General features: G+C 41.6%; 1 protein-coding gene across 1 annotated transcript; it reads right to left on the reverse strand.

Moving 5' to 3' along the window:
* Positions 1-1789: 1789 nt before the first annotated feature.
* Positions 1790-15712, reverse strand: smg6 (SMG6 nonsense mediated mRNA decay factor). The gene is made up of 19 exons (XM_062433273.1): positions 15615-15712; positions 11633-14072; positions 11350-11542; positions 11123-11233; positions 10511-10617; positions 9973-10051; positions 9695-9805; positions 9025-9240; positions 8171-8232; positions 7936-8081; positions 7551-7664; positions 7237-7411; positions 6859-7078; positions 6512-6688; positions 6137-6301; positions 4872-5013; positions 4334-4596; positions 4100-4181; positions 1790-3967 (listed from the first exon to the last, which is right to left on the reverse strand). The coding sequence occupies exons 1-19, from the start codon at positions 15703-15705 to the stop codon at positions 3837-3839; spliced, it is 5025 nt and encodes a 1674-aa protein (XP_062289257.1). The 5' UTR covers positions 15706-15712; the 3' UTR covers positions 1790-3836.
* Between the last annotated feature and the right edge of the window lie 11822 nt (positions 15713-27534).

A 27534-nucleotide genomic window follows, 5' to 3' on the forward strand; every position in this document is an offset into this window, starting at 1 on the left:
GCTTTTCAGTGTGTCATTAAAGGGAAGAGGGTCAAAGTCTCACATCTGAGCTGAGACCACACTGGGAAGCTCATCACAAGAGTGCTGGTTTTTATATCAAGACACTGATTCTAGTAAACAGAAACACCTTTTATCACAAAATACAGCAGAAGTTGACAATTTGTGCACATGCAATACGCTGTGCTGCAGATGTTTCCTTTTTAAAATCATGTTATCTTTACATAAACATATCAAAGACTATTAATGTAGCTGCCTGCTGCCCAGTAAGCATCAGTCAAAGAACTTTATTTGAGATGTTCCAGTTATGACATGAAAACTCGATATATATCAAAATCACGACCAGGTGTATTGCCATGTAGGTTTGCATATATAAGGACTCATCCTTGGTGTTGTGGTGCATAACAGCCAAAACATACACAACATTGAGTGATCCTGAATAATATAAAAAAAGAAAGAAGAAGTAAGTAAGTAAGAGAATGACATGAAATGTACACAATATTTACCAGGAATGTGCAAATCCTGATGTAAACCCAATATGTAGTGTTCCATTAACAATAATAATAATAAGAACACATGCCGTGTAAGATCAAACGTGACACCACATCTCAGCGCAGGATTACAACAGTATCTATAATCTGCATTGAGGAAATATAGGATGTAATGCGATGTGTGTGCATGGCAGCAGAGAGGTTAAAGATGGGCATTCCACAACAGGCTGCAGGCCCGGGGACCAATCAGCTTGCAGGAAGGGGCTCGGAGGGCTTTGATTGGTTGCTCGGCAGCCCTGTTGTCATGATGATGATGGGAGTCAGGTCCTGCCTGTGTGGTCTGTATCCAGGCACAGAAAGTATACTGAAGCAAATGATATGGATGGATAGGGTGTAGAACTTTCTGTCCCTGCTGCACACACACACACACACACGCACACACACATGCACGCAAGCACTTGCATGTATAATGTAAACACACAAATTCTACATAGATATTGGGGTTTATTCAAACTAAGCCTGAGCAGATGTGCAACTCAAGCTTTCTGAGGATGTAGTTTTTATCATGTAACAGTGAATATTAGTAAGTCTCCAAGCATTTATCTTACATCACTAATGCCAATTATATTAAAGTTAAACATACATCAGCCTTAGGTACAGAATATCAGGACTGAAACAGAACAATTCAGTCTTTTGAGGCATGTATAGATGATGATTATGGTCTATAATGTGTCATTTCGTATTTTCACTTATGTCCCCATAGTCATTAACAGTATGGTTGTCCATTCCCAGTTTACTGAAAACTCTAAACTGGCTCATTTCCATCACTCCCACCTGTCATCTTCAGTTACCACATGATGGCATACGTGTAAAGGTTTTTGTATGTTAGTGACTCAGATGCATCTTTCTGTAGATGATGTTATATATATATATGCTTTGTTGTTTCTTGTAATGATTTAATCTGGGTTTATGAATGGGCCCATTAGGTTTTATTTAGTCAACATTGCATATATGAAGTGCTCAGCAATTCATTTCTAACTATTTTGACTCTCTTACTAAATATCTATTCTAATCCAATCTTTAATTTAGTGATATACGCATAAACATAAGATGGTGAACCTTCAAATATCTAAAATCTAATGTGAATATGAATTCAAAACATGTTGACCTGCCAGTTGTAACACCTGTGCCTTTTCTACTATAACAACACAGCAAAAGTCTCTGCAGTGATTGCAGTAAAAAAAGGACACTTCTTTACAATATCACATCCTTCATTTGCACAACAATGAGGTGAAACGATGCCTTCAAAACATTTTTAATGATGGACAATGAAAAAGTCATTTGTGTAAAGTTGATTATGTATTTTACTACATTTGCCCTGACACTAAATCACTGCAGCAGCGCCACGTTTAACACAGTAGACTGCACTGAAACGCTACAGAAGAACCAACACAAGGGCTGGAAAAAGAAATTAAAACTCAATAATAAACCTTTGTGATGGTTCACACAAATACAAAAAAACATAAGCTGCTGGTGAGAGTTGTACAAGCCGGGCTGAAAAGGTACAGAACAAATAGAAAGAGTAGATACATCTACATACAGTATTCTTTTAAATCAATGTGATCAAACCGATCGATGAATTGATTGATGAATGGTGCTTGATACAATTCAACAGATTGACTACATTGAGCATCCAGCGGTTTCAAATGCACACAGAAACACTTCGGACATGACTTCGAATCTCCTGAGACTACCACAAAGCAACGTAGAGCAAGCGAACACACAAACACAAATACTACATATGTGTTAAATGTTTGTTGATGTGTCCTTAAGGTGTCGCATGAACTTAATGCTAATTTTACAGGCTGTAATTTGTAAAAGTTATATTTAAAAAAAAAAAAAAAAAAAAAAAAAAAGTATTTGAAATAAGAAAATGTGAACATGTGACCTTGAATATGTGAAAAAAAAGACAAACTGAAGAGGAAAACAGGTGTTAGCGATTTTACAAAATAATAATAAAAAGGGAAACTGCTGTGGTGTTATGAACTGAAAAGCACAAAGAACTTATATGAAAGTGTTGAGATGAGAACAGAATATTAAATGAATTATTCACCAGCAGAAATTGATGAAGTATCTGCAAAGTCCCGACGAAGGACCAAAGTATCTCCTAACAACATGGCTGTCCAAATGGCTTTATTTTAATTGGCAAAAGGGTGGAATTTCACCTATAAGACAACAATCTCATGAAACTGAAGACTCTCCACAGACCATCTGAGTCATCCTGCTATGTTTGCTATATGAATAATTATTTTCTTAGTACATTTGAACCCAGATCTGGTTCAAACTCAAAATTCAATGTGGGATGGTCTCAGTAAATTATGTTTCATCTTGTTATTGGGAAAACCTGCAGATACTTATTATCTTCATCTTAATCTTACTTATGATCTCTCTACAAAATATGAGATGGCTTCCAGGATGGAAAGAAAACCTTTTAAGTATGAGCTCAAAAACAAAAACAAATGAATATTAATATTTAATAAAATAAATGATATTTGAGTTGTTAATGTTTTAAAATCAGCTTTTTCCAATACCCAAACTTAATGTTTGCGTCAAGCTGGAGGAACAACCCAAGTTAGTAGGAAGCATTTCCTTGGTTTCCAGGAAATACAATACCTGCATATGATTGACTGGAGGCGCTGATGTTGTGTAAAGGGGGCTTTTTGGTTTCCCTCACTACAATCAGGCACTACTGACAAAGATCCTCCAGCTGTGCTTCTCTCCGCCTACTCTGCTGCAGACGTCGCAGCGGTCTGTAAGACTGGGCCCTCGGAGAAGTGTGGAATTGCCAGTTGTGGCTTTCATTACAGCTGCCTTTAATCAATTAGATGACCATAAACACTCTCCCTCTCTGTGGCTCATTCTATCATCAGCCTCAAATTTTAATACAGCTTGCAGAGTGCACTCACTAACTAGGCGCGGAGGCTCAAGGCTGGACCAGACAATTGAAATTAAATCACTCCATCCTTCCTTCCTCCCCTCCAGTCCAGCCTTCCAGAGACTTTTGTCAAGTCCCCCTGTCTCTTTCTGGGGAAGCTCACTGATCTTAACACACACATTCACACACACACTTCATCACAAGAGGGGGGAAAAAAGCTCACTGAAACCACCCTGCTCTCACCACTCTGCTCGTATTTCGTAAGAAGTGGTTTTTTTCGCTTTCTTTATCATTTCCTCTCCCCCTGTTTTCTCCTCCTCCTCCTCTTCCTCTGCTTAAGTGTGTCTTCTCTCCTGGCTGACTGGCAAGCAGGCTTCAGCAGTTGGGTTCCTTTGGTTTCAGCTTAGCCTGCTTCAGCCCACTTTGGCCCAGCTAAGGAAAGCAGGGATGTCTCGCACTGGGACGTTGCGTGTCAGAGCTTTAACGCGCAGGTTACGGTCATCTGTAAGGAGTACCACCTCTCTTTGCAGCCTCACTGTTCCATCTGTGTGTGTGTTGGAGGGAGTTGAAGCCAAAGAGGAGTTAGAGGTAAACTCAGAAGACCATATAATGAAAATAAAGTGTTTATATGTAAGGTACAATAAATGGACAATGACAGAGTATAGGTATTACATACTTCTCTGATCAGGCATGAAATCCTTTGCTTTGTCTTTGCAGTAGTGGAGACAGCAGGACAGAATCACATCATCATTGTTACCCTGAGAAAGAACAAAAACTAAGTCACTGAAAACAGTATCAACATTTAATTAAAGTAATAATGTTCTCTCCTTCATTTTCAACTTCAGCTAGCCACAATCTGAACCCAAATTACCCAAAGCTAATGAAATAAAAGAAAAAGAAGCAAACTCACCTGTTGTCCGGAAGTGTCTTCACTGCGGAAGGCAATGGACTCGAGCTGATTTCCTCTGCTTGTAAGAGCTCTGAGGCACGGTTCCCTGGATTCAAACCCTTTCTCTAGGAAAGCCACTGCCAACCGGGCCTTTTCCTGCACGGCCCGCACATGGGTCACACTAACATTGTAGTTGCTGCGACTGCCTGTGCTGCGGCCACCTGATCCCAGTCCTCCGCCAAAGTTGTCCTGGCCTTTAGCCAAGCCATCTAACTCTGTAATCACTGAGAGAAAGAGAGCACACATTACATCACAGATTTTCTGTTTTTGCACTAAATACCATGCAGACAGGCTATTATCAGTTTAAACACTTAACATCACCCTAACCCACTAACTACAGACTGTGATCCTACAGCAGAAAAACACATTAAATTAATCTGAATGGATCATCCTAAAGTTTGAAGAGATTTAAGTTTCTGTCTATATCACCATGGGCTAATAGATGCTTATATTTTTTCTAAGTCGTCCTTGTTCTATATCTTATGTCTTTCAGTCTTACCGATGAGTGGCACAACTATTATGTATGTTCCACATAGGAGCTTCTTCAGTCCCCCCAAATGATCAATGAATCCATTGGTATCTGGAACCAAAAAGAGCGGCCTCACTTCCAGCTCCAGCTGCCCGCCTGTCTGCAACACCGCCTGGAACACGAACAGACGAACACACACACACAGATTAAATTTAATGTGAAATTCAATTCTACCATGAAATGTTTTATATGTATGCCCTATTTAATTGATACTTAATGTACTATGAAAAGAGACAACTGGTAGCTCTATATAATGAAACGGGGGTGCTTCAAACAAAAGCAACGACAAAGACCAACAGTAGTCGAAACATGCTGTTTTTAAAAAATGATTTAGTCAATACAGTAAAGATTTTTCAAAGCGTCCTTCCTTGCTGTTGCATTTTCTTATATTGTGCCTGGAAAACTTTCTTGTTAAGATCAGGCGGGGAGTTCCGGTCCTCTGAACTGAGGACAACGAGGAAGTAACTTAAAACTGCATTCTATCAAAAGGCCACCAGGGGGCGACCGTTTTGGTGTCAAAAGGACTTCCGTCTCTATACAAGTCAATGGAGAATTCACCAACTTCTCACTTGATTTCTAACCTCAGTAAACGTTTTCAAAATGTGTTTATGGTCTCAATCGCTAGTTTAAAGCCTTCTTCAATGCAGTATGATGTTCATTTGTGAAATTTTGGCCTCCCTGATTTTATATTTGACGATAAAGCAGGGTATGCATTAGGGCGTGGCTACGTCGTGATTGACAGGTTGATTGGTTCACAGGTTCAGGAGGGCGCCTCATGCTCCTCCTGATGCCCATATAAGTAGAATCCCTGTTTGTTTTTTTACCCGGCATGCACCAGAAATTTTCAAGATGGCGCTGCCCAGATCCGAAACTATTCGATTCCAAGCAGCAGTCCACAAACCAATGGGTGACGTCACGGATGTTACGTCCATTTTATATATAGTCTATGGTTGGATGAGAGCAACAACTAAAATTAAGCAACTGACATCTACTCATGCTCAGGCCCAGCTGATTCAGATTTTATATCAAGATGACAACTAGAAAAGATCTATGAACCTTCTTTTAAAGAGTGTTCATTGTTGGGGCACAGATTGCAGGAGGTCCAGTCAGAAAAGCTGTTTACCTGGCTGTTGTTTCAATAGAAATGGAGACTAAAGTTACATCTGCATTTAGATCTATGGGAAAGACATCACTGAACACCTGTGGTACCTATAGAACAACTATGTGTGTTTTACCTGTATCTTATCCCTGCGCTTCTGCTGCTGTGCCAGTTTGTTGGTGAGGACGTGGCGTCGTGCCTTCAGCTGTCTGATATCATTCTCGCTGTCTCCTGCCTCAACGTCCTCTTCTTCTTCTGATGCGGATAGTGACGACTCTGCTTCCACTATGACATCATCAGCCTGCAAAAAACAGACAAGGATAAGACACATAATCAAAATATAGGCTTCCTCTTGCAGCCACTGATGAACTGCATTGAATGAATTTATTAGTTTTTACATAATGCATGCATACATAATGAGTCGATCAAGTTTAGAAAGAAAGAAGCACAAGGAGATATGAAAAGAGAAGAAGGAACTAAGTGGGGAGGAAAGTACAAGAAAGACTGTCACCTCTTTCTCTGTTAGAGAATCCTGCTTGCTCCTTGTATCCATTGAGTGGTTAGATGGAGAAGTTGCCACAGAGATGTATTTGCCTCCCTTAAAGGCCAGCAGAGGCTCTTCCTGTCCACACAAAGCCTCCAGAAAGTACTTCAGCACTGTCACTCTCTTACAATCTGCTGCTATTGCCTGAGGAAAGAGGATGGGGGTATATGTGCATGAGACCAGGAAGAGGACCATTAAGAGTACATGTAGTGTATAGTATAATATGTCACTCTGACTGGGATGGAAGAGTAACCAGTAATTCTAAAAGGAGAACAAGCATGTACCAGGGCTGTACAGTTGTACTTTCTGCTCACCATTTCAGTGTGTTTGTCTATGTAACAGGGCTCCTGGGGTGCTGCCAGCAGGGGCACAAAGCCTGCCAGCAGCCTGTCCTCCTTCAACTGCAGTACAGTCAACTCTTCGTCTCCCTCGACTTCATCGCTGTCCACTTTGTACAGCAGCACCTCCTCATGGTCCACCCGTGCCAGGAGGTTACACAGGTCAGCCAGGCACTGCCAAACGTCAGGGCTGCAACTTCGTACACAAAGTAAGTAAGTGATGGTGAGGAATGAGTATTTTAAAGAGCTACTGTCTGAAGAGAGTTTGGGTATATAGTTTGACTGAAAGCACCAGTTGACACCATGAGCAGAACCATCAGATAGTAAAAACAGGTAGCAGTTCAAAGCACTCACTCTATACTGCAGGGTGGTGGGTTCCACTGGTCTGGTTGACCCAACATCCAGTCAGACCAGACCTTGATGCTTGGGAGTAGTTCTCTTAGGTCCAATGGGAAGGCAGAGACCTTCACCATACCCTCGTGCTCCTCTCCTTTACCTTCCTCCTCTCCATCTGTCATGGCTACTGGTTCTGAGAAAGACAAAGAGTTTTTAAAATGTCAACAATTGAAATAAATGTCCATGCAATGTGCTTATCAAACAAAAAAACATACATATATATATATATACGCATCACCTCCCTGTGTCTATATGTGTGTGTATATGTGTACCTGCAGGAATATCTTTGAGCAGCTCTGTGCAGCGCTGCACCAATAGTGCAAACATGCCGAGACCCAGGGCGGTGCTTTGCTCTTGTAAAACAGACCGCACTTCTCCTTCTTCACCTGACAAAGAGACAAGAATCAGAAACAGAACTTCCACAATATATTCTTGTATCAACATTACCAATGACCTGTCTGTGACCCCACTTCAAACAAGATGACAAATTAGCACATTTTAATTTTAATTAAGTGTTATACATATTTTACAACCCCCTAAAATCCATGCTAATCACCTGCATAAAAACAAAATAAGGTCTTTACCAGTCATGCATTTGCATTAATTTAGCAGATTTGTGGTTTGATTATGATAATAATGCTGTGTGTGCAGCTTTACCTCTGCTGTGGGCATTGTGTATGGTGAACATGTTGATGGTGATGATCTGCAGCATGTGTGTGCTACCCAGCAGAGAAGGACCATGCTGGAGCAGTGTCCTGAACTCCTGCAGAACACGGCTCGCCATCCCGGGGAAGGATTCCATGCTGTACAGTAAAGACACATATTCATAAAAACAGCAGACTGACCCATTCTGTCCTTAAAGTAAGAGCTAGGAAACATGAATATTACTCACCCCACTTTAGTGAAGAGCTTTCCATGCGCATGCAGGAAACTCAGAATGAATCTCTTATTTAGCTGTAGAAAAAAAGAGAAGGCCAACAGAACAAAAGGGTTACTAACTAGGGTTAAAACAATTTTATTTAACTACAAACCCTACAGCACAGCACAGCGCTGGTGACATCACCACTTAAATGCACCTGGGGTTTTGAATGGGAGAACAACAGGGGTGGCAGGAAGTAGACTGAAAGGGCTCAGAAGCTCGCCAATTAGATGCACATACAGATTGGAACAAAACACTTCCGTCAGGAGACACTGATGATTAGTGAGCAGAGGCAGAGCACATTGCAGAAAAAAATGTGTCAAAAAAGTAGAGAAAGTAAAATGGAAATAGCACAAAGCTACTTCCAGCATTTTTCGGGATATTTAAAGCTACTATTAGTATAATTACTGGGACTACTATACAGCACTGTATGTTCATCGCTAAAAAAGATGGTGAATCATTACAAGCAAAACAGGAACAAACTCAAATGGGCACAGCCAAACAACAAAAGAGACTGAGTAAAGAGGGGGTTCAAAACATATTTCAACACGGGAACAGAAATGACAACAAAACTAATGTAAACAGATATGAATGCCTGGCACTGAACAAGCAAAAATGAAATGACGGCAAAGGGAATAAATGAGAAAAGGAAATTAAACTAGCCAGTGTCCCTGTTTGTTTAAAGCACTAACATCAATAATACCTTGGTGCACACATAGACCAGTGTCATTGAGCGCATACATGTAAAGGTATAAGGATGCACAGGACTGAATGTGTGTTTATGTTTGCGTTTAAATGAGAGAGATAAAGAAAAAAAGGGATCTTACATCACTAGCACTGAGACTGCTAAGCCCTCCATCCTGTTCAGAGTCTCTGCTGGACTCACTGCCTCCTCTCTGAGAGGACAGGGTTGCTGCTTGTCCGCTGGGACGAATCCAAATCTCCATACGTGCTCCCTCCTCCCCTCTTACTCGTCCCCTTACAGCTGGACCCCTGGAGCCTCCTTCACGCTCCTGTGTCCCCTTTCGCTCGAGCTGCTCTCTCTGCAAGAACAGAATCAAACTTTGTAAACAAGAGGCACTTGTGCTGCATAATGTCTCAGCATAAACACCATGTTATAGTAAATCATTAATATATTATAATAATATATCATAATTAATCAGTTATGCAAATTATTGCTTTAACATATTACATCATTACATCTGTATTTATAAAAAAAACACATCAATATAAGCTCAAGGACTTTGTGATATGCTTGGTAAAATGTTCTAAATCACAATAATACAATACTCATGCAGCCCTACAGTGTACAAAGTTCTGTTCTCAATAATGTTTTGAGATTATATCAGTCAAAATACTTGTGTTTCAATCAATAGTTAATATCCCTAAACATCACTTTCATTCATTTCAGTTATTTTCAAAGCCAAGGCTGTGTGACGTCAGAAGGGAAAATGGCAATCATCCGGCACAAGTTAACGACCAAAGTGAGGGTGTGACCTTGCGCTTAGCTTCCTCAAACAGACTCATCAGGCTTTCCTTTGCAGTCAGGATGGGGTTAGAGGCTGCCAAGCTGCGCATGTAATAATACACAGCATCCAACTTCCGCTTCTGTAAGTGAGAAAAGCACCAAGTGAGTAAGAGGCAGAAATTCTCCTAATAAGGACACACAGACAACCAAAATACTGTTGTATGTATGTCTATGCTAGGACAATGCAATCCAATTTTAATACCAAACATCAAACTTTCCACCCATACATAGACAACTTATCACTTACAGTATAGACTGCCAGCAAGGCCAACTGGTTATATGGTCGTCCATTTTTGGGGGCAATCTGCTGGGCTTTTAGGTACCAGCTAAGAAATAAAAAGGGAAATATGTCAGAGATACCATCAAAGACGCAGAAGAATATTTCATTTTCACCTTATTCTTTAAATTGTATGATTTGCAATTGCTCATTCATATACAGCTAGGAGGACATTTTCTCTATTCTGGTACACAGTTTCATGTCTTTCGCAGGCATTTTTCAGGGAAAACAATCAGAATACATTTTAAAATTAAAGAAGTGTCATGAAAGCTGATGGGATTGAAACTTTCAAAATGAGCAAAAAAATAATAATTTCTAAGAGAACTGAAACAGGTGTAAAAATTGTCCAATTGTGAAAAGGCTTGTCCTAATTCCCGATCACTCATTCAGATTTTGACACTGGTGGCCTGCTGACTCAGTGAATGTTTTATACCAATACACATCCTGTGCTCTTGAATGTGTGTAAGAAATTTCACAGTACACAGAGCATGCTCAGGTAACGGCCTACCTGCGGGCCTTGCCATAGTTGGCAGAGTCACTGGCTTGTTCTCGGTAACGGGCTATATCTCCTTGACAAATCATACAGCGCTGAGCACTGATAAGTGCATACTTTACCTGAGAAGAGGGGAAAAAAACACAAGAAAAAACTTTAAAATTCACTAAATGCAATGTTCAGATAGGACATAATTGTGACATAATTACAGATACAACATTTTACTACTACTATATTACAAGACCACGAGTTTACAGCCATGCTAGCATCTCTGTGAGGCTGTACAGACACAGCAGTGCTTTTAACTAAATGCTGATGTCAGCATTCTTTCATGCTCACAATGACAATGCTAACATGCTGATGTTTAGTAGACTGTTTACTATGTTCACCATCTTAGTTTAGCATGTTAGCGTGCTAACATCTTTTAATTGAGTGGAGGCTGATGGGAAAATCATTAGTTTTGCAGGTATAAACCGTATATGTTGTGTATGACACACTTTTCAGTTGAGATCTGTTAATTGCCTCCCAATTCAGAATCAATTTATTAAGATACATCATTGGATAAGTCCTTGAGCACATGAGAATATATATATACACACACTCAGACTGAAAGGAGTTTGGCCGTACCGTTTTGCGTAATGGCCGAGCCCTGATAGCAATGCCATCCATATAATCCTCTAGTTTAAACTGGTAAACTGTTTGCAGCTTCTGGAGCAGCGCATCAAAGAATAGAGCACCCTGTAAAACACAGACAGTTATCACAATGGACAATTGACTTGATAGTGAAGAATACATTTAATAGATTTTATCTATGCTTCATGTAACCCTGTCCAAATGTCTCACACATTCCTTACCTCATCAAGCAGCGTGAGCAGCATGTTCCTGATATGAGGGGTGTTATCAAAGGTGGGGTCTTTGAGTAGCTGCCGGAAACGTTCTATGACTTGGTAAAAGACATGCTTCCACAAAGCCTGATCCACATTCTGGGAGTCTGATAGTTCGATGTCTGTCAGGATGACCTGCTCATATAGCCCCAAAAGGTCAGCTCTAAAAAATAAAAACATAAATAAGTGACATTTCTTTTTAATATCTACTTTTTCTCTTCCCACTGTAACACATCTTTCTCTAAATCCTCACCTGAGCTGGGCCATGCGATCCAGTCCATCAGCACTCACTCTGTCCCTGGACAGCAGGTTACTGAGCTGGAGCTCTTGGGCATCTGCAGCCCTCAGCATCCTCCCCAGGTCCCCTCTTGCTTGTTGCTCCGCCTCTTCAAATGGCAAACCACCTCCAGCACCTGGCTGGGAATAACCTGCTCCCCTATAGAACTGACCCACAGCAGGGCCTGGGTATACTCCGTTAGGCGGAGCCATTTGGTAGGGCCCCATGTGATAAGGATACGGATAGCGCTGGTTGGTGGTGGTGCTGGGATTGTGTGGGTTGCTGGTGGCCATGGGGTAGCAGTAGGGGTTGTCAGAGTTTTGGAACTTGTAGTAGGCCATTGCAGCAGCCTGCTGCTGCTGAGATCGGAAATGCTCACCTTGTTGGACTGGAGGACTGCCTGATACCTCATCGTCAGTGTCCAGAAAGTGAAGCTGTCCATATCCAGCGCCTGACTGAAGATATATAGGCTGTTGCAGAGCTGAGTGCTGTGATGACGGGGTCCGGGTTAAGGCCGGTTTCTGGTCAGGGTTGTTTGGATCCCAAAGTCGTCTCACTCCTCCACCCCTGCCTCCTCTACTCCTGCAAGCTGCTCCTCCCCTAATCCCACCAAAAAGCCGTTGCCCGACCTCAGGTGAATTAGTGATGTCAGTGCGAGCTGGAAGCACCAGGATACCCCCACCTCTGCCCCGAGGAACCAAGCCTTGCTTGCGATGTTGTGCATCTTCACTATGCGTTGAGGGAGCTGCCTGTTTCTCAAGAGAAACCCTCAGGATTCCACGACCTCCACTTTTGTTTCCTTTTGGTCTGTTCCTTTCTTCCCTCCGCTTCTCTGCACTCAGCTCTTCCTCTCTACCTGTCCTTCTCCTCCGTCTGTCCTCTGCTATGTCACTCATTTCACTTCCTTCCAGTGATTCTGTAGAGGATTCCCCGTTGGTTGTCCAGCTCTGTAAATGTCTTCTTCGTCCCTCTCCACTGTTAGCCATCCCCTCTCTGTTATTCTGTCTCGGCTCCAAGTGTAACCATTTGGAGCCCTCCGCATTCTTGCCTAGTCCAGGACCGTCCAGGCTGGTCACACTGCTGGCTGAGCTACTGCTGTAAGTTCGATTCCTTGAGCGTCTAATATCTGATTTGGAATAGCGCTTTGAGGTTGGAGTTGTGATGTTTGCATTGGATTTGTTTCTATCACTTCTTTCTACAGCCCTGTCTACGTTTCTTTCTGTCTTAGCATCTTTTTCAACATCTCTGGACCGGTTGTTGTTGTTGTTGTCTCCTCTTCTGCTCTCTCTTTCTCTGCGATTCTCTCTTCCTTTGCTTTGGTGTGTCTCTCCTGTCTTAGCTGGTTTGTTATCCCTATTGGTATCTGCTGCTCTCCTGTCTCTTTCCTTCTCAGCTTTCCCCCGCTCACTCTTTCCTCCACCACTTACTTCATCTTCTCCTCTTCTGGAATCCTGATGATTCCTCTCTTTTTCCCTCTCCCCTCCTCTTCTCCTCTGGTTTCCCTTTTCCCTTTTCTTCTCTACCTTTTCTTCCTCCTCTTTTGTTCCAACCCCTTGGCCTCTCCTCCCCTTATCAGTTGTTTCTCCTCTCCGGCAACTTGCTTCTTCACCATCTTGGCCTTCAGCTCCCACTTGTCCCCTTTCTTTAACGCTGAGCTTTTCTACTTTGCCAGTAAGTTTCTCCACTGTAGCATCCACGGGTAATGGAGGTTTTTCAACATCTCGGTTTCCTTGTTTTATTTTTGTCTCGCTGGATTTAGCCAATTTGACATTTTCCTGAATGCCTTTCACCTCTTTGTCTTTCCCTCCCTGCTTCTGTAAAGGTGTTTTTTGCTTCCTCTCTCTTTCCTCTGTACTACACTGGGACTCTGGATCCATTTTCTGGTCAGTCTTCCTGGGAGGAGGCTTATCCTGCTCTCTTCCACCTCCACAGTCCTTTCCTTGGGTGCTTCTCCGGCTACCAGGTTGATAAAACTCTCGGTCTGGTTTGCGGGCTTTCTTTGTCGTCTTTGCAGCTCCAGAAGGTTCCTGATTTTCTCTGCCATTTTCAACAAAGTCCTTATCCTGATTTACTTCTGCTTTAGCATGTGGGTTGGTGTCCTTCTTACAGTTCTGAGTGTTACTACCATCACCTCTCATTCTGTCTTCATCCCTTTTGTTGCCACTCATCCCACCATCTGTGCACCCATGTCTCTCCAAAACTGTATCAGAGTCATCCTTTGATTTTGACATGTGATCCTGGTCATGTGAATCAGAGGCCAAGGGACCACAGTCTTCACTTTGACCAGTTGCTCCCTCCTCGTTGTCATGGTGATGCCGCCCTTGTCCAGGCGCCGGATGGTAGCGCTGCATATCGGGATGCTTTCCTTCACGCTTCTTGTGCTGCTTGGGTGTATGATGCTCCTGATGCTCTTCCACTGAAAGAATAAACACACAAAGAAAAAAATAAATTGAGATAAAGAAAGTTAGTCCTCAACGCAATAAAATGGAGCATGTAACTCCAAGGACAAGGTTGGCATATTCTGAATTTCTCTTTGTCAACAAATCCAATGACAAGTCAGATCCAACAATGTCTTAGATGGTCTTTCTGTACTATCCAGCCTCCCTACCATATCTGTGACATCCAGCCCTAAGCCATGTAATTTTCAGTTACATGTAAATCTTTAAAAAATGGTCACAAATACATAGCATACATATCTAAAAGGGGCTCAAAAGTTTCAAGCAAAAATGACTTTAATAGGAGTAAATTGTGAATTTGTTGTTTTCAGTTGTGATCAAGTATTTGGTGCTTGTGTGTATGCATGTCAGCAGAATAGAGTGTGTGGGATTAAACAAATCAAAATCTCAGATTTAAAATCACTGATGTGTTTTTCAAAGGTTTTGAAGAATACTAGAGAGTTATGTCACAGAATAAACATCAGGCTTTGGCTACACAGGCAATATGTTATGTAAGTAGAATATAGAGTTGCAATTGGTTGACAAAAAAATAAATAAATCAACAATTATTTTCTAATTGGTTTTCTTTTTTGGTCATTTTTTAAGCAGAAATGCCAACATTCTCAGTTTACAGCCTCTCATTCAAATGTTGGGTTATGATAGGAATTAATATGTTCTGGCTGCTTTAGTCTTCACTAATAATAAACGAAATATATTTGGCTTTTAAACTGTTGATCTGGACAAAACGAGACAATTAAGTACGTCACCTTGAGCCTATAACAAAAAAACAGCGATGGACATATTTACATTTATCAGATTTTGTGCGTTTCTAGGATAACGTAAAGTTCAATTTTGCAGTTCCTGTTTAAAGCCTTTAAGATGTCTTCATTTTTATATGTTCTGAATATGAGCATAGTTTGGGAGACAGATGTAACTGTACACACAGTCACGCGCTGATAACCAATAACCAGTGAAAAAGTTGCCTGTTGTCATTCAAACACAAACAGCTGTCAGCGAGCACTCCGCTGGTTGAGTTGTGGGAAGTAGGCTTTAACCGCTAATAAACCTACAACGCCACTGTTTTGACACACGACACTTTCGATGAAGGAGGTTTCAAATAACACTTTTGTTTTCTTAGGCGGAACATGTATATGAGCTTCAGTGTTCAGCGACCAGTTGAGCTCGCGAGTCGTAACGTCGCAACACAGCTTAACGTTACAGCCACAGATAAACGACATCTTCTCCTACTAATGTGCTTAAAATGCTCAGTCAGTACAACATACCGTGTGAGGATTTTTAAAGAACTGTTTTAAATCGTGAAAAAACATAATCTAGTGTCGTTTTTGTTTGAAGGGGGCGTTTAAAACGGACCGCGCGGGACCAGCTAGCTAACAACAATAGCTTGTTATAAACTTAGCAAGTCCGCAGGCTACTTTGAGATAACTTCACATACTTCTTCGCTTCAATTTATCGACATTGTCACGATCGTACCACTCCAAAATATCTGTCTGGCTTCGTCTCACCTTTCTGAGAGTCCGAAATATTGTCTATATTCGACGCTTCAGCTCGGAGCTCCGCAGCTGAGATTCGCACTCTGTCCAGCTCGGTCGCCATCTTTGTTTTCACTAACACAAACACAACAAGTATGGTGGCCCAGTTAGGTCAAACATTCACCAAGTGACGCTGCAGCAAAGGCCGATGGGTAATGTAGTACACAGGGTTAGGAAGGTTATTTTGGAAATGTTATCGATTATAGATCACTAGTTACCCTATTTAAAATGTAATGATTAATGTTACTATTTCAATTACTTAGTCAAAGTAATGTAACTTATTACATTTGATTACTTTTCTAATTTTCTTTTCAAATTTGTTCAACTGTTAGGATACGTGTACCAATTAAACCCACTAAAATATAAACTCAGGTGTTTTGAACTGGTACTGTGACACCATTAAAGCCCATGTGTGCTCCAAATAAGCCAACGTCATGATTTATTTACAATGCATTAAAAAAAAAAAGATTGTTTTCAAAGAATTAAAAACAGCAATAAATTTATTCTGTAACATGTTAAATATTTTTTTAAAAGAGCAAAAAACTATCCTCCCGAGCCAAATTGTAAAGGTCTGACTTCAGATGTAATCCCCTTTGTAATCAACATTTTCATTAGTTACTGTAATTTAATTACACATTTTTCTCAGTAACTGTAATGGATTATTACAGTTACATTTATTTTTTAATTAAAATATATAACACCATTACATGTTACTAGTTACTCCCCATCGCTGCGCATTCATGATTTTACTTAAAATAGGTTCACAATGTTTCAAGTCTGACTTAAAACAGTCAAGTGCCCAAAAGAACACTGACACATGTTTTTCTTGCTGTAATCATTCCCCTTGTTCATACAGATCATTTCATTTTGCACTTTCAGTGTAAATGGTGGGGGACAAAATCCACAGCCCTCATTTTGTGCACAAAAAAAGCATTTAAAAGTTGATTTGAGACTCCAGTCGTCCAACTTAGTCTATTCAAGTTGATCTTTAAGTACCTCTTTTTGTTACAGTCCAGCCACTGCAGCTGGGCATTAAAACACTGTCCATTAAGACACAAACACTTTTTTAACTACAGCTGTAACTGTTGAAGATATCCACTCAGACAGTTGAAGCCTCATACTATCTTCAGATAAACCTTTCAACACATTTTGCCCAAAACAAGTTTAGCGTAGCTTTTGTCCCCCATCACATAAATTGCACGTGTGTTTGGAAGTGATAAGTGATTCTCGTGGTCAGTATGAACAGCAAGGAGGATTACTGTGAGTCAAATCTGTTTCAATTTTCCTTTGGGCACCTGACTGTTGTTTCAAGACAGACTTCAACAATTGTGAACCTATCCTTTAAGTAAAGTAGAATACAAACGTATTATCAGCCAATTGTACTTTCAGTAGGAATACTCATTCATATACCACTTAGACGTCTAGAGGGTCAGGGGGGTGTAGGAGTCAATCCCAGCCATCACTGGGTGAGAGGCAGCTAGAACCTTCTTGCTGCGATTTGACAGTGTTAAACATTGCACCAAAATATTGATATGCAAAGCTGTCAGATAAATGTAGTGGAGAAAAAAGTAGACCTACAATATTCCCATCTGAAATGTAGTGGAGTTAAAGTACCAAATGTGTAAATACTCAAGTAAGGTAGCCTACAAGTACCTCAACATTTTACTAGATGTGCTTAATCACTCTCCATTTCTCCATTTTTCTTTAGGTTAAATAGTTGTTACTGTACCACTCTTACTGCCATTTCTATTAAAATCATGGTTGCTGGCAACAATGGTTCACATACTCATCAACGCTATCATTTTTCTACACATTTTTCTGCCACAATTGAACAAATATTATGTCATTCCAAAACATGTAGTTATGTAATTCGTACGTAGGCCTTGACCTAAATATGAGGCTTGGGGGAAGGGGGCTTAAAGGTCTCCACATTATATAAAGAAACAGACATATCCTACATACATACACACTGTGCGCAGTTTCATATAATATCCACTAGGTGTCAGGATTGTTCATTTATTCTTAATTTTAGATCAACTGTCCTATTGTCCAACTGTTTAGATTGGGACAAGAGCAAACTTTCTCCCATCAACTTATTTTCCATCACAGTCATTTATATTAATGTAGTGCAACAGCTCCCTCTCATCATTTCTCCTCCGCCTTCTACTCGTGACTTTCAAGTGAACTGACAAGTTGCATGAGGAGGTGTTGAGTGAGACTGTGGAACTGCACAAAGAAACGACAGAAACACACACTGAAGAACTGGATAGTGTGTGTTTGTATATGTGCACGCGCGTGCATTCAGATATTGGTGGGGGGGAGGGGGGGGGGGTACAAGGAGAGTTCATGCAGACATCATCTGTGTGGCTGATGGTAGAGTAAACAGCTTCATTTCCCTAGCAACACCAAATTAAAGGGCCAGAGTCTCTTGTCCTTCCTATAAATCTCCTACACTTGATTCTTCATCCAAAGCCAGACCTCGTCTTCTTCCTTCATCATGTTGCTAAATTATTCATCCAAGGTGCTTGGCTCACTTCTTTGGCATAGTAATCAGGAAGGTCTACACATACACTACTTGTACGTGTGTGTGTGTGTGTGTTTGTGTGTGTGTGTGTGTGTGTGTGTGTAGATTACTTCTCATAGTATAATAAGTCACTTGCATTTAATTTAGCTATTACAGTATAACCCCCCAAAAGCATAAATGAAGCAAAAACTGAGCTAATTACACAATTTTACAGATTTAATTATTTTTTTAAAACATTTTCGTTAATTTCAAAGTGTTATAAAGCGTGACACATAATTTCTTTTTACTTTTATGGTATGCTGTTGTCAATTACTGTCTTATTAATTTATTTTATATTTTATGTATGGCACACAAAAAGACTACACAATGTTAAATTAAGATGGTGTTGATGATGATTATCATTATATGTCATTTTCTAATCATTATAGTTCTCTTATTCCTATCATGAACTCTTCCCTTTGGGTTTTGTTTTGCCAGTACAATTATTTTGACTTTGCACAAACAATGACACACCAAGCGCGCATGCAGGAGGCTGTTTTGATGAAGTGCGAGCAGTTGTCTCTTGATGAAGCTGTGGCACACCAGGGGTTGTAGAATGTTTCGTGTCTGCAGTGGAAAGGAGGGAGGGAGGAGGGGGGCTGCCGGAAGTGGTGGGCGTGTGTCTCCCTGTGTGTGTGTGCGCTTGTGTACCTCCATGCGTGCCTGTGTGTGTGTGTGTGTGTGTGTGTGTGCAGAGTTCTGATTGTCAGTGCTGCACCACAGTGCAGGTGGAGCAATGCAGGATGATAAGAGACACAGAAGGACAGAGAGGGGGAGGCTAGGAGGCAGTGAGGGAGGGAAGGAGGGAGACAGAGAGGAAGAGGAAGCGAGAAAGAGGGGTGAGGAGGCATGATGCAGGAGGAGAGGAGAGAACAGGAGGTGAGACTGTGAATACAGATGAGAAACGCGGGGGAAGCAGGGAGTTTTTGCAGGTGAATTTCTAACACCAGGGGGTTTCTCCAGCCCAATCACATCTCGATCTCTACTGCCTCCATCTCATTTTCTCTCTCTCCTTTTGTCTTCCTGTCTATCTCACTCTGTCTCTCCCCACTGGGACACTGCGAGGTGGGAGGATATGACTTTTAGAGATGACTGGGGTGGAGGAGGAGGAGGAGGAGGAGGAGGAGGAGGAGGAGAACAGATGGGGGAATACAGTCAGCAGAGAAAGGTGGAGACAAGAGTGGGACATTGAGGTAGAGGATGGAGCAGAATGAAAATGATGGGGTTGAAAAAAAGTGGGTAACAAATAAAAGAGAAGGCAAATGTCAGGGAGATGAGAGTGAGACAACTGAAATGGGATCCACATCTCCATTAGTGAAAGACAGAAATGAAAGACGGTGTATGTGTGTATGAGTGTGTGTGTGTGTGTGCGTGTGTGTGTGTGTGTGTGTGTGTGTGTGTGTGTGTGTGTGTGTGTGTGTGTGTGTGTGCGTGTAGGACAGACAGACACAAAGACAAAGAGAAAGAGAGACGGAGGCCAGAGGCTTGTTGTGACGCATATTTGCTGGCACTAGATGTTTGGAGTACATCCATTTCAACTGGTTTTAATGTATAATTCACAAAAAGAGATAGAGTGACAGGGGAGGAATGAGCGAAAAAGACAAATATGAGATAGAGTACACGGAGTGATATGTCAACGCAGAGGAGCCAAAAACAGAAAACAGAGAATATTAAAGAAAGGCGTCCGAGGCAGAATGTAACACAGATTGTACCAGACTGCATTCATGACCTCATTCAATGAAACTTTTATAAAATACATTAATCAAAGACCAAAACCCATATTTCATCCATGCACAACCATCTCTTAACCTCTTCAGGCTTGTTAACGGATAGGTTCACAATTTTTTGAAGTTTGTTAGTACTTTGGCGCTGCTACTTGGAATCATATAGACGAGTCTACCAGGGAACAAGATGATCCACAAGTTTTCTAATACAACAGACATCTAGACACAATTGTTGCTGGCTTGAACAACAGACTTTGCAGGTGGTTAGTTTCAGGTTTTGAGTGTTTGTTTTTTATATATGCGGCCGGGACTACTTAGTAGTATTGATACAAGTGCATTATCCTTGTGAAATATAGTAAATGGAAATTGATTGCACAGCATGAGTTTGTAATGTCCCCGAGCAGGTCAATGAGTTTGAAGGGAGTTACCTCCACAGTTATGTCTGATTTTGAGTCATACTGTATGCTTTCAAGGAAACTCCTACTTCATTTTAATTAGTGTGTATGTGTAGCACACATGGTAGCGTGGTACAGTGTGACTCATAAATATACATGTACACTATATGCATATATGCATTGCTGTGATCCACACTGAAAACTCCACTGATCCCCATGTTGAACTCAAGCAAACAGATGCACTAACTAACTCTCGCAAACCCCCCCCCCCCCCACCCTACCCCACCTCGCACAAGACATGCACACATGCCCAAATGACTGTACACACTTGCACACACACATACACACACACACACACACACACACACCTACAGCTGGCATTGCACATTAATTACATTCAGCATATGGCTTTGGCATAATGTTCAGAAGTTTTTTGTGTGAGTCACTGTCAGAGACGGCATATGACTTTGCAAAAGGACAGCCCATCTATGTACACTTTGCCACAGATGCTCAACAAATGTAATGAAATCACAGGAATAATCTTGTCATGCCATCTCAAGTAAGTCAATTTTTGCCGGAGCCATTTAATTGGCCCTGGTGACTGAGGAACACATGTCACTGAGAGAGTACATGCTCCGAAACACACATACTCAGACACACGATTCTCCCTCCCTGACTCATACACACATATTCAAAGTTTCTGAGTATATACAGGTTCACAATATCTGTCTCTGTTTAGACGAAAATGTATGTGTGCGCGTGTGTATGTGTGTGTGAGTGGGTGGACATGGAGTTGCTGCTGCTGCGTGAGTGTAGGTTTGGGATCTCACACATCTTGTAGGCAAGAAGAGCGTAGAGACACTGGAGGGAACGACGTGGGGGTGAGAGGGGTTTCACTAATAAACACCCACTCTTTCCAAACCTCCATTTCACTCTGACACCCCCCCCCCCTCTCCTCCTCCTATTCCTCCTTCCCAGCTCTCTTTTGACAGAATCCTCATTACGGGCACGTTTGGCAGCACAGTCTTCCTCCTCCTCCTCCTCCTCCTCTCCCTCCCTGTCTCCATCCCTCCGCTCCTCTCTCCCTCTCTATCTTTTTCATTTGCTTATTCTTTCTTGCCCTGCTCATTGCGTTCGAGTTAGCTTGGCAATCAAAGGGAAAGAAAACACAAATGAGAGCGGAGGGGGGAGGGAGGGAGGGAGGGAGGAGGGGGAAGCTCACTGGGATTTCAGTATGAGTCAGAATGGTAGAAGGGGAGGTGGGAAGGCAAGGTAGGCGGTTGTGAGGAGAGAGAAGAGTGTATGAGAGGGATGATTTTTTTTTTCTTTTCTCTCTTATCTGACTGCATTCTCAGTTTGGAATACAGATGAGGAGATAGAAAGAGAGCCAACAACTGGGCATGACAGACAGATAAGATATTAGAATGGAAATAATCTGCATCGTGATTCATGATCAAGCTGGGAGATAGAAACAAGTTGAATGTTGAATATGAGCTGAAGGTGGACTGCCTGGTGGGATGATTGCTTGGTGTCAAAACAAGAAGCAAGAGGTTAACGTTTACAAGCTGAATACATACTCCAGAAAAATGAAAATGTTAAAAAAGAGAGTGATACTGTGACAGTGTGTGTGTATGTTTGCTGGCACATGTGTGTTTAAAGCAGGTCAGTAATGAAAGGGAGTGTCAGATTAATGAGGGAGTAAGTGAGGAACTATTTCATTCACACGATTTCAATCATTCACCCCTTCCCCCTCCTCCTGCTTACATCTGGGGGGTGTGAGGAAATTGGATTGTGTATGCTTGTGTACAAACACACACACACACTCACACACACACACTAGCACAGTGATTACCCACATGCACACACTCACATAGAGAGCCATCAGACGTCAGCACATTTATATTGCTGTTTGGTTGCAGTCAGAGGAGATTCTACTGTTTAGAGGCCCAAGGCTCAAATTCACACTCCTCCCCTTCTGCAATCACTGCTGAGGCAACTTTACCCTAAAAGGAAAAGAAGAAAAGAGCAAAAGTCCACATCAAAATGAAATAACACAGTGAATAAAGATGAATGTTGTACTTGCTTCTGTGGGTGTATCATTAACTTGATTTCTTTCTGTGCTGCAAGGATGTTTTTTCTGTTAAGTGATAGGCAAACATCCCAGTAAGCTGCCTCTAGTGGGATATTAATGTATATTTTAAAGTCATGGTTGGAGTAAGCAACAGTCAGTATCTACAGTATTCAGATTTCATCATACTTCAAACATCAAAGTGCTTCTTCAAAAAAGCAACAAGAGCAAAGAACTGAACTTTGAAAGTAAAATATTTTAGTGTGCATGTTTTCTCAGGATCAAAAATTATACTTGAGGAACTTTTTGGTTTGGTTGGTTTAAGAATCCTTTCAGCTTATCTGCAAATAAAGGTTAAAGGCCATTGAGAGAGAGGGCAAGAAAGACAGGGTGAAAGAGAAGGTGGAGGAGGAAGAGGAGGAGGAGGAGAGCAAGCTCAACCAGTATGCCATCTCCACAGAGTACATACACTATCAGAAGTTCACAATTGAGACTATGTGAATTGGATTTTAAGGCGTATCTTCCCTTTATGAGTTCTGGGTTGTGTTTATAACTCAAAATTAATTATATTAGATAAGTATAATGAAGAGGTTATTCATTTGAAACACACACTGGAACAATATTATAATAAAATCCTACTTATTGATTTGTTGCCTAAGGCCTGTAAACTTAATCTGTGGCATTTGGTCATAGAGTAGCAACCTTTAAAATGACTTTGGACTTATCTTGAAATCGAGAGTTATAAGTTATTTGAAACTTTTACTTTAAAAATCCAGAGTTATGAGTAAAGAAATCATCTTCCAGTCAAATTCATCCAGTAATTTCTGGATAAAGGAAGCATGTGGAAGTGGAGGTTTTTGCAGGAGATAGATGATAATCAACACCTGATCTGTCTTTCAGTGTTTGGGGGAGATTTTCGCTTTCTCTCAACTTTCACTCTAATGTGGCGCGTGACTCTAAACTTTCTCAACTCCAGCGATTTACTAAATGTAAAAAAAACAAAAAAAAAAAACAACAAACGGGCATTTTAGCCTCGTGCCCAACGTGCGTCTAATTAACAGGAGTCTCTCCACTACACACACCTACGTATGTCTGACACACTTCTTTACGCACGAGGGTCTCCCTCAAATCTCCCCAAAGGTTCAACAGTGTCGAGATGGATTTACGCACGACTCCTGTCACACACCACTCACGAAGGTTTCTACACATATGTTGAATCTTGATGTTTTGGAAAATCTTTGAATTCTGAAATTATATTAACATGAGAGGAAAAAAAGTCAGTTCGCTGCGCCAAACATTCAGAGCAGGCAGCTGCAGTGATTCGTGGTCTAGTCTACACATCACGATTCTCTCACCTCACTTATAGGCTTAGTAAACACTTGTTTGACATATTGGATTAGGCATGTCAGCTTTAGATGGGTGTCGTCATATATTTTCCCTCGAAACAGTCTCATTTCATCCAATAAACAGGCTGAATCGAAAACGGTTAAATTGATTGATCTGATTGACTTCAAACACACAGAGAATAGCCTGATGTTTGTTATCCACTTGAACTGAGCACAATACTGTCACCGCAGCAACAACTGCCTCTCCTGACAAAAGCTATCACAGCACGCACAGCGACTAATCTTGGCCAAGAAGCCCCAGTGAATATCTGAAATTAACCCTATAGCGAAATTAAATAACACGTAATAAATAGACTATTATCGGATTATTGGGAGACAGTAATACGATTTAACTCACTAATGAGCACCTCGTGGAGTCTAAATATCTCTAAATTACAGGAATATTATCACTTTGAGCTTTGACTATTTGACATTATATCGGAGTAAAGGGCACATACTATTTCCATCCCCCTTTTTTAAAGAAATGCACTGTGATTCAGGTTATTTTTCCTCCCCTTTATAAATAGCTTCACTCCTTTCAATGACGTGGGATACGCACGTACATGTGTAGGTGAATCTTTGAATGAGCTCCCTCCCCCCCCCCCCCCTCCTCCTCTCCCCGCCCCCCTCCCTCCTTCTCCTCCCTCCTCCCCCGTTCCCTCCACTAGTTACTACGGGATCTCTATAAAAAGCCTACGGTTGATGGGAGAGCCCGGTCTGTATGGGAAGCGACTTTGGAGAAGAGGGACGACAGCGGCGTCTGTGCGAAGACAAGCATGGCACAGATTTTGACAATTTCAATGTTGGTGAAGACTACGAGTTTAGAGATAGGACAGTCGTATTTCTACAGCAAGGAGCCTCAGTCACGGCCACACAGGGAACTTTGACTGAGGTAAGTTCTTTTCCCTTTTTTTCTACAGAAATGACTCTCTGTTGCTTTATCCAAATCATGGGAGAACAATATTTATTAAGTAGTCACCTCTGACATGGGTTAGGTGCAACCGAGGGGCCATCCCCTTAAGAAGCCCTCTAGTCTGCTTTAAATGACACTATTCTCATCTTCACTCTCCGGTTAGAAGTTGCTGCAGTGTGACTCATTTTCTCTCCCATGTGGGCAGCATTCAGTCTGCAGCTGAAAAAAAACAAACATATCTTAGACTATATAACCTGTGGAGAAGAATCGCCATAGAAATGTATCTTTTCTATCAGAGTTTGGTTCACTTTGTTCCAATTACGCACTGTATAAAATATATTTATATGAATATATTAGACTCTATATTTTGGTTATTAATGTACACCTGTCATGCAGGTTGTGATTGGTTCAGAATCAAGCAGGTAGATACTGTTTTGGTTGCCCATCAAACAGCCCTGGATCATCTGTCGGCTGTCCGGTGCCGTCCACCTGAAATGTGCAAATTGTCACTGTGAAATGTACACACACACGTACACAAGCAGAGAGGCGCACACGCTCTCCTGTGTGTGTGTGTGTGTGTGTGTGTGTGTGTGTGTGTGTGTGTGTGTGTGTGTGTGTGTGTGTGTGTGTGTGTGTGTGTGTGTGTAGGCTTCAGCATGATCGTGTGCGTGCGGGGGAGTCAGGGGAGTTTGAAGGTGGGGGAGTGTTCCTCACCAACCTCTCTACATTCTCAGGAGCGCGTGGCACCGGGAGGTTTCCGGCGATAGTGATGACATTATAGCCATCACTTTCTTCCGGTGTGGCGGCACACTTCTCTCCTCCGCCCCCTCCCTCCCTCCTCCTCCTCCTTTTCTCTCTCTCTTTCTCTCTCCTTCTTTTCCCTTCATGCACTTCCGGTCGTCGTTTCCTTTAACTTTTCTGTGACGTAGTCGGCCAGTGAAGTCAGCCCTGCGTCATTCTTGCGCACTTTGCAGATGATACGCAGTCACCTACTATAACCCTTTTAAAGGCATCGCGCGCGCAGACACGCACGCACGCGCACACTGCAGTGTGATCCTCTCATGTGCGGGGGTGTGAATGCGCAATGTGACTTGCTCGTGCACGGACAACACGAGGGAGGAGTGGGTGGACCGAGTCAATGAAACCCCCTTGTTCATTCACTACTCGTTATTGTTGCTGCTGTGCACGGCTTTGAATGTAATTATATGTTAGTAAAGAAAAGCAACTTATTATACTGTGATAGCCTACTATAACAGTTTATATAGCCACGAGAACAGATTCAACTCCTGTTATGATAGATAAAATATGGTATATGATATCGGAACTATCATAATTTAAACAATATTGTACATACAGTAAGCATACTGTCAGCTTAATGCTCCAATTTGGATTAAGATGTCACGAGGGTTTCATATAACACAAAAGTGAAGATCCACCAAAGTCCCGTGTCAGTTTCACGGGACACGTCTATATCACGTCGTGCGTATTTCACTGGAGGATCCGCATGCTCGTCAAGTCAACCCACACGGTCGAAGCGGTTTCTCCCCGGCGCCATGGAAACCGAGCCGGACCAAGCCACTGCCCACTGCGCTCTGATAAGCCAGGCAGCAGAATGGGACGAGCACCTATTGGCTTGCTCGAAACGTGACGTCATATGCCTGTAACCCTCGGGCGCGTGACGAGCACGGAGACTCGTGACGCTACTCGTCATCCGACCGACATATATATATATCCTGTAATGAGAGCAGAGACTGCAGAGCCCGAAAGCCCTGCTCTGGACGTGGTGAAGTTGTAGTAACTAAGGCGGCACAACATGCATAATTATATTTCATGCATCTAATATATTGTGGTGAGATTAAACATACCGTAGTATATTTTTAATCCCCTAGTTCTTTGAAATGTGGTTTAAAAAAGTGAGACGGGACGTTCAGCACCGCGGACAGCGCCGAGCCAGAGCGCTGCTGTGTCGCTGTCCTGACGCCGTGGTGCTGAAACACAGATCAAGAGGAAACCTGTTGCAGATACATCCTCATTAACAAGACACACTTTGTTTTATATTAAAAAAATTAAAAAATAAATAAACACTTGAACAAGATATTTGCTCATCACTAACAAGTGACACGTGCACTGTTAAGGAAAGAGCCTTTAACAAGTAAAAGCTAGTGGCTCTTTATTTAATTTTTTCTTGCAAGACATATTTGATTAGCTGTCGTCATTACTGTCATTGATAGCTTTATATAAAATGCTGTCCATTTATAATTTTCATTGAGGACTTGGCTGTTTGACCAGTGCTGTCTTTAGTATGATGAACATGATTAGCAGCTTTGAACTGTCCCCAGTGAGCTACTAAGTAGAGATAAGTCTCATAATCAGGTACATCTGTGCTGCAAACCCCAGCACCTTAAAGAGTGTTGAGGGCGCTTTCCAGGAATATTAGAGAGGACGTTACAGTAATTTTTTAAGTTTTAGTAAATAAGCGAGTCAATGGTTAAGAGTAATCATCAATAAGCTATGGTAACAAATGTAATAATCATTCAAACATTCAATATATCCCCAATCAGACATTATAGTACACTATTGAGAGCCATACCTGAAATGGCAGTGATATATATTCTCCTCTGGGAGACTGACTGACTGACTGAACTATTTTATCAGATCAAAACAGTCAAACACAGTTTACAAAATCCCTCTGTCCTCTCTTGTTGTCCTTCTGCCTCACTCACTCTATCTTGTGTACACGTGCACTCACGTAAACACTGACCGGGTCAGACACAGGAAAGATAAACAGTGAGTGCATGATGCCAACTGTCAGTCCTCACAACTGTTTTTGTTTTAAATAAATTTG

Source organism: Scomber scombrus, chromosome 14, assembly GCF_963691925.1.
Source record: "Scomber scombrus chromosome 14, fScoSco1.1, whole genome shotgun sequence".
In the NCBI taxonomy this organism is placed as follows: Eukaryota; Metazoa; Chordata; class Actinopteri; order Scombriformes; family Scombridae; genus Scomber; species Scomber scombrus.

Coding starts and splice junctions, on each gene's coding strand:
- smg6 (XM_062433273.1), bottom strand. CDS start 15,705: ATGGCGACCGAGCTGGACAGAGTGCGAATCTCAGCTGCGGAGCTCCGA. Junction 9,806..9,972: donor CCTTGCTGGCAGTCTATACT/GTAAGTGATAAG, acceptor TCTCACTTACAG/AAGCGGAAGTTGGATGCTGT. Junction 5,014..6,136: donor AGCGCAGGGATAAGATACAG/GTAAAACACACA, acceptor TTCGTGTTCCAG/GCGGTGTTGCAGACAGGCGG.